Source organism: Camarhynchus parvulus, chromosome 8 (genome assembly GCF_901933205.1).
Source record: "Camarhynchus parvulus chromosome 8, STF_HiC, whole genome shotgun sequence".
NCBI lineage: Eukaryota > Metazoa > Chordata > Aves > Passeriformes > Thraupidae > Camarhynchus > Camarhynchus parvulus.
Window position 1 is genome coordinate 30169513 of NC_044578.1, and position 8077 is coordinate 30177589.

The 8077-nt window shown below is 54.4% G+C and overlaps 1 protein-coding gene across 1 annotated transcript; it reads left to right on the top strand.

Moving 5' to 3' along the window:
• The first annotated feature begins 817 nt into the window (after positions 1-817).
• TMEM121 (transmembrane protein 121) lies at positions 818-2991 on the top strand. The gene has a single exon (XM_030953386.1). It carries the CDS (start codon positions 874-876, stop codon positions 1810-1812), a length of 939 nt encoding a protein of 312 aa, XP_030809246.1. The 5' UTR covers positions 818-873; the 3' UTR covers positions 1813-2991.
• The last annotated feature ends 5086 nt before the right edge of the window (positions 2992-8077 follow it).

An 8077-nucleotide genomic window follows, 5' to 3' on the forward strand; every position in this document is an offset into this window, starting at 1 on the left:
TGTGCTTGTGCTCAGTGAAAAGCTGTTCTGCACCCTCACTCACAGCAGTGCGTGTGTGTGTGCTCAGTGGAAAGCTGTTCTGCACCCTCACACACAGGCCGGGGTGTGGTGGGTGCCCCCATGGTGGGATGGCACCTGGTGGGAGCCCGGCTCAGCCGTGGTGTGCTGGAGCTGTGGGGGTTGTCACTGCCACCATCCCGTGGTCAGCTCACAGAGGGAGCCTAACGCTCGCCCTTTGCTGTCTTTTGCAGGAATGGAGGGATGCGGGTACAGCTGGGAGCAGCAGGACACCAGCACAGCCCTGTGGGGATAGGCGTGGAGGTGATTTCCTGTGAGGACACAGCAGGAGCCCCCCAGAGCCCTGAGGACCGTGGGATCTCACTGGGAACAGGGAGCTCCCCCTCTGCCCCGCCACCTGCCGTCTTTCCAGGGATCTATACCACGATTTGGGCCTTGGAGCCTGGAGGCGTCTTAGTGCCATAGGACTGCTGGAGAGCCTGACAGCGATGGGGGACCCACCAGCGAGGAGGGACATTCCTCCAGGAGCCCCTGCACACCCGTGAGCCCTGGCTGCTGGTGGTGGAGGGTGCCTGGGGCTGGGCTGCTCAGCCAGCCCTGGGCTGGGGGCAGAGCCACGGTGCCTGCAGGGCACGGCCCCTGAGGGGCGACGGGCCGGCGTGGGCTCTGCAGGGGCAGCCCCGAGCCCCGGGACAGTGGGGCTGCCAGCCGAGCCTCTGCTCCTGCAGGCACCTCTCCCTGGGCTGGCAGCGGGGGACAGGGCGGCGCTGGGTGCCTGGCCGCCGAGCGGCTGCGCCCCGCGCCAGCGCGTAGCGCGCCCCTAGCGCCGAGGGCCGCAGGGCCGCCCGCCTCGCCATGGTGCTGCCGCCGCCCGACCGGCGCCACGTCTGCCTCACCACCATCGTCATCATGACCAGCATGGCCTTCATGGACGCCTACCTGGTGGAGCAGAACCAGGGGCCCCGCAAGATCGGCGTCTGCATCATCGTGCTGGTGGGGGACATCTGCTTCCTCATCGTGCTGCGCTACGTGGCCGTGTGGGTGGGCGCCGAGGTGAAGACGGCCAAGCGGGGCTACGCCATGATCCTGTGGTTCCTCTACATCTTCGTGCTGGAGATCAAGCTGTATTTCATCTTTCAGAATTACAAAGCGGACAAGAAGAACCTGGAGACGGTGGCCAGGAAAGCTCTGACCCTGCTGCTCTCCATCTGCGTGCCGGGGCTCTACCTGGTGCTGGTGGCCTTGGACAGCATGGAGTACATACGGACCTTTCGGAAGAAAGAGGACCTGCGGGGACGCCTCTTCTGGGTGGCCCTCGACCTGCTGGATATCTTGGACATCCAGGCCAACCTGTGGGAGCCACACAGGACTGGCCTGCCCATCTGGGCAGAGGGGCTCATGTTCTTCTACTGCTACATACTCCTGCTGATCCTGCCTTGCGTGTCCCTCAGTGAGATCAGCATGCAAGGGGAGCACATTGCCCCGCAAAAAATGATGCTCTACCCCGTCCTCAGCCTGGTCACCATCAACATCGTCACCATCTTCATCCGGGCCATCAACATGATCTTGTTCCAGGACAGCAGGGTCTCCACCATCTTTATCGGCAAGAACATCATCGCCATCGCCACCAAGGCGTGCACCTTCCTGGAGTACAAGCGGCAGGTGAAGGAGTTCCCGCAGAACGCCATCGCCCTGGAGCTCCAGCAGAACTCCCTCTCGCACAACCAGACCATGCACAGCGCACAGGGCATCCCCCACGAGCCGTCGCCCACCAGCGAGATCCTGGACACATGAGGGTGCCCCGGGCCGGCGGTGGTTCAGACGGCCCCGTGCCGAGCGGAAGAGGGATGGCGCTGCTTTCCTGCTGCCCGCTGCAAGCACGACAGACAAATCCCGGCAGTGAGGGCTCTTCTAGGCACAGAAACACCAACAGCGTTCCAATTGAGCTATGGAGTGTCCTCTAGACGTCTTCATCTCAGGTACAACCCTAGGAGTCCTCCAGACAAACCAAATGGACTTGCAAAGGACCTGAACCAGCTGACCCTCTCTCCCCCTCCTGCCACCATCTCCCCTCCTGAGCAAAGACTGCTAAGGTTGCAATGTCCCTTTTTACTCCCCGAGCACCTCACCTTTACTCCAAGCCTGGATCGAAGATTTTGTTACTGGAGACCTTTTTACGGGGTGGGGACGAGGGCATAGGGGTGTGGATTGGGGGGAGGGTGGGGCGTTTCAAGCAGTAAACCCTGTGATCGTAGATGTCTCTTATCTCCAATGGTTGTGTTTACAGTTTCCTATTTATATCGGCTCCGGGGGCTCTCAGGCTGCCCTGGGGCAGTGTCCTCGAGGTGGGTGAGCAGGGAGCCCTGCAGTGGGGAGCGGGGCTGGGGCCGGCGTGGCTGCCCTGGCCCGGGCTGAGGAGGACTGAGGCTCCACCAGCGCCCTGCGCCAACTCTGCCAGGAGCAATATCTGACGAGCTAGAGCTAATCTAATGCTGGTGTTTTATGTATTTCATTCACTCCAAACGACTCAGCACAATATTTCTATTTTTAGAAGGGTCCCTCTCTCTCTCTCTCCTTGCCATGGAGAGCCTCCCTGCCTGCAGCAGCCCGAGCAGCCTCCCCAGCCCCAGCACTGCTGCTGGCAGGCAGGGGCACCCAGGAGGGATGTGGAACAAGGATGGTGACGATGCATTTCACTCTGGCATCAAGCATTTATAAAGAAGGCTGCTTTCCACAGCTACTATATTTTTAAAATAAATATTAAAAAAGAAAAAAAAAAAAAAAGAACAAAAAACTCAACCAAACCCCAGAATAGGGCCGGGAAGAATGTGCTGTCCCTGGCAGGTGGCTGGGTTTGGGGATGAGCTGGGCTGGGGTCTCCTCTGCAGGCGTGGGTGGTGCTGAGGGGCTCAGCCACGGGCAGCAGGGTGGGAGGTGAGGGCCAGCCAGACAATAAAAGCCCCATGAGAGCAATGGCTTCTGGTGGTCTCTTTTCTGCCAGCATGGGGAGGGGGGGCTCAGCTCTCATACAGCCCAAATCACTTTTCTCCGCCTCTGTCCCCCTCCCCTGGACTCCCAAGTGCCATGCCGAGGTTCTGTGCCCTGCACTCCCTGAGCAGTGGGCCCAGAAAGGAAAGGAATCATTTTTCCAGCTGCAGTGCTGCCCCAGGGCTGGGGGCATCTCAGCTGCCTCACCCTGGGGGGAGTCACAAGTAGACAATCAGAAAACCTGCATCTCAAACACGTTGAAATGGGATATTTTTGCTCTTTCTAAAGAAAATGTTGCATTTTGAGGAGATGGAATAAAATGCCTGGTGCTGTTTACATTTCTCTCACACATTTTCCCCTGGCTCTGCTTACTGAATTTGACCTAAATCCACAAATCATTTCAGTTTCCATCTTCTCAGCCCATCACAATCTGTCCAAAACACTTCAACCATCCCTGATCCAGACTTCCAATTTTAGGACCAGGCAATCTCAGTCTTGCTTGGCCACCCTGTCACCCAGGGATACTCTAATGTTAATTAAATCCACTGAGAAATAAAACAGTATCTTTGGCAACAAAAGTGAGTTTGCAACAGATTCAGCCAATTGGAAAAGTTTCTTCCCCCTTTCCCTCAGGAAACATGAGAGGAAGTGGGCAGGTGATTTAAAAGGTATTAGCAGAAATTAATTAAATTGCTAAATTATTGTGGAATACCTGTGGAATTACATATTACATCTCTGCTGGTTCCTTTAAAATACATGTGATTAGCACCAGTGCAATTAACTCCCAAGTATCTAATAACATTCTGCTGCTCTTTTAAGTAATTAATTTATGAGCCTTTGTTTTCTAGTTCTTCCCCAGAACTGAGCAGAGGAAAACCTTCAGGGAAAGCTCTGGCTTGGTGCTGTGAGCCCTGGAGGCTGGGACGTGCCAGCTGAGGCAGTGCCCGGCACCAGACTGAGCCCTGGTGCAGAGATCTCTTATCCTGGGGATAAAATCAGTGCTGGATGGGTTACTCTGATGGGTTGGGTGTATTTTTGTCCTGTTTCGCCCTGACAGCCCTGCATCCTTGCCTCATACTGGAATACATTAATATTACCCTCGAGCCTGAGCTGTTGCTAAGATTGCTTGGGGGTGTCTGGCTGTGCTCCCTGAAGGCAGCCTGCATGGGAAGGGAATATTGCTTTATCCTCCTGGTCCCAAAACTGCCAAGAAGGTTTAGGAGTCCCCACAAGCTTTTCTTGAGGTTGCAAGACCCTGCTTTCTTCTGCTGACAGGAGGTTTTTGTCTTTGTGGGGTGTCCCTGTGGAAGGGCTGCATTAGGAGCTGCAGCAGCAGCAGAGGTCCTGGAGGTGATGCTCACCTGGGATGCACCACATCATTCCCAAAAAGCCACAGGCTGCTCAAAGCCCACTCTGGTGAAGGGAGAGAGAAGAGGCTTTTCTCATTTTCTGCTGTTCAACATCCCCCAGGCTCAGCAGCACAGCAACATCCTTCTCTTCAGAGCCACCTTGAAGCAGGAATGACAAGCTGGCCCCTCCTCAGCAGCTGCCAGGGGGGAGCAGGGAGGGCTGAGCTGGCTGGGAAAGCAGAGAGCCAGAGCAGCAGCCCCCGGGGCATGGAGACAGCCCAGCCATGGCAGCACTGCAGCTGCTCTGCCCGCTGCCTGCTGAGGGTGATGCCTCTTCCCCAAATCCAGCCCTGCCAGCACAGACAGGACTCCTGGGAGCCACAGAACCAGCAGGAGGGTTGGCACAGTGGCTGGGCAGGGTGGCTGGCTCCCAGCCTGGCTGGTTGTTAGGGGAAGGTGATATTTTGCTGTGGGCAATGAGAACTAAAGGAAACAATTAAAACTAAATAGGCTGGAACCGAGCAATTTTTCAGCTTTCCACTGAGAAGAAAAAGAGCTCCTTTGTGAACAGTGAAATCCTCCTGGCAAGCTGTAGGATCCCACCTGATGAAGCAAAAGCTGCACAATTACAATGCAGAAGGGATCCCTGTGCTCCAGTGGAAATCCACAGGGCTGGTGTCCCTTGCTGCCCTTAGAACCAGGCCCCCAGCACAAGGCACCGTGCCCTTGGCAGGGGAGGCCGGTGGTGCTCTGGGGACAAGGCTGGTGCTGTCCTACCTATTACCAACCCACTGGTCAGTGCTGAGGCTACTCCTCCTTCCAAGTGACAACCCCTAGAGGAGTCAGGTCCAGCCTGTAGCTTGCAGGGCACATCAGAGTCGTGGCACCCTCTGAGATGCAAAACCTGAGCCCCTGAACCTTTCTGTCAGGCTGGTCCCAAGGGTCAGCAAACTGGCCAGTCCTGCACAGGCACAGAGCAGCTGATATCACTGCTGGCCAGTGGCAAAGGCCTGGGCCAAACCCACTCATGTCCCAGGCATTGTGGCACTGCAAAACAGGAGCTCCCAAGTGGAGCAAAGCAATCCATGCAGGCTGTTAGAATGCATCTAGCCCAGACAAGCCCAGCTGGGTCCTGAGCAAAACTTGGGCAAAGTGGCAGCAAAGGGCTTGAACGGCTGCATGCCTGACATTGTCTGTGGAAAGAGCCCAGAGGCAGCTTCTGTGCCCCAGCAGCCTCGTGGTACCTGCAGTTCCTGCTCGCTGCCTTGGCTGACCCGCAGGTTTGTCCCCTCCTGGAGCTCACGTGCAGCCCACGGCAGCCCAAGCCTTTGCTGCTGCATGCAGCTGTGTGCTGGGGGGTGCTGAGGGGGGCTCCAGCTTGTAGCTTTTCTTTCCCAAGGTCCTGGCAGCTCTCACATGTCCTGCTTGCCCTCACCTCCTTTTGGCAGGTGAAAATCTCTGATGCTGCAGCCTCTGTGCAAGGCTCAGTTCAGTCACTGAGCTGAACCTGCCCCACGGTTCTGCTGCAGATTGTCCACGTGAGCACAGCTTGGGTGACTTTACAGGGTCTAAAAGGGCTCGGGAGGATTTGGGAGAAGAAATCCACCCACCAGGGCCATGCAGCATGAGGATGGACTCTCTGCAGTGCCACCCGGTGCAGCTCCATGCACTGTCACCTAGAACCATACATAAATAAGGATTTTTTTTTCCTTTGGATCAGTCTGGGTTAATTTGATGAGCAGAGACAGACAGAACTTTCATGCCAGTTACTGTTTTCTTCCCTCCTGCCCCAGTTTTGCTTCACTTTTTTAGCTCAGGCCAATGCTGCAATAAAAAACATAGGGCAGGTGTCAAGAGCACCTTGACAGCAATTCCCAGCCTCCTAAATTCCTCCTGCCCAGGAGCTGTGGCAAAAGTTTGAGTTTCACACCAATTTAATGCTAACTGAATGCCCTGAATTCTTCAGTTGTGTCTGGGTTTTAGGTCTGGCATCCTTGAAGAACAATATCCATTTAAATTGCTGATTTGGGCTTGCTCATTTAATTTCATCTTAATAAAGATTTTATGTGGTTTTGACATATTCAGTGTCTCGAGTGTATTGACACGGCAGCCTGAAGAAGCATTATGACCATAATGGCTCAAAAAGCACTAAAAAGACCCTGGCAAGGTTTATTGATTGCCCTCTTTTACAGCTGCTTGAAGACAAAGACCAGTCATAGGGAAGAGCGAATACTGTGTTCTGATTTTTGTGAGCTTCCCGATGTTACAACAAAAGGCAGTTGCAAACAAATGTCTGCAAGCTCTTCATCAGGACATGGAAAAGCAGCAGTCCTGTTGCTGGGATGTTGTTAGGAGGGCAATTTTAAAGGGAAAATCCTGCAGATAGCAGAAAAGTCACCTCCAAGGAAGGGATGTCAGTGTAAATAAATAAGTGATAAAGATGCTGTTAGGAAAATTAATCCACAAACACCAGAGGTTTATGTCCAAAAAGGAGACAGAGGAGTCCTTTCTGGCTTTATTTGAACAAAGGGAGAGGCCATGGGGCATTCCCCTGGGATCTCAGATTTTTGGAGGACGCAGCCTTCTTTTTATCCCAATTTCCCAGCCACATTTCCCTTCTTGCTTTCCCCATTGGCTGAGGGATTTGAGAGGTTCAGATTTCCCAGAACACCTGGTACCAAAGATCTCCCTCTAATGTATAACCCTCCCTTTTATTTTTTAATTCTTAAGGAATTTTTATGGGGTTTTTCTTCCCCATTGTTTCTTTCATCTTTCAGCGTCTAATTTAATTTATCAGCAAACCTAAAGTTTATTTGTAAAAGCAAATATCTTTTTCTATTCATCAATCAGTGGAATCCTTCCTATTGTTTCTTTTATCTCCCAGCAGACCCACAGCTTGTCTGTAAAGACAAATCCACAATTCCTCTCAATGCCCAGGTCCTCCCCACTGGTGTATCCCAGAGGAAAAGCCCTCATGCCTCGCTGGGGACTCGCTGTAGCATGTTGATGGAAAGGATAAATCATCTGCCAAAATCTGTCCTCAGAGCTGTGGATTTCCACATGGGCTCTTCCCAGCTAATGTAGCCCAATATCTGTGTGAAAACACAAACGCATTGTGGGCATTTTATGCTGAGTGCAACAGAGATAAAAATTAGCACAACGATCCATTGGCTAGGTAGGAATGTGCTGGAGATGGGAGAGCAGAATAATTATCTCCTCATGGCTGACATTTGCATACGGAGATACACCCAAGAGGCCGTTGCACAGCCACCTGCCCAGCTGCTGATGGGAGCATTTTTTAAAGACAGTTCACTAATTGCAACCCATTTCCTCTAGCCCAGGCAGGGGTGCCCTCTGTGCCCGTGCACAGAGGAAGGAAACCAGCAGCACCAGCCAGCCTGGCTGTGCCTGTGTGCCCAGGAGATGTGCTGGGGCTGCCAGCCTGGCTGTGCCCGTGTGCCCAGGAGATGTGCTGGGGGGTGCTGCCAGCCTGGCTGTGCCCGTGTGCCCAGGAGATGTGCTGGGGCTGGTGCTGCCAGCCTGGCTGTGCCTATGTGCCCAGGAGATGTGCTGGGGCTGGGGTGCCAGCCTGGCTGTGCCTGTGTGCCCAGGAGATGTGCTGGGGCTGGGGATGCCAGCCTGGCTGTGCCTGTGTGCCCAGGAGATGTGCTGGGGGTGCCAGCCTGGCTGTGCCCGTGTGCCCAGGAGATGTGCTGGGGCTG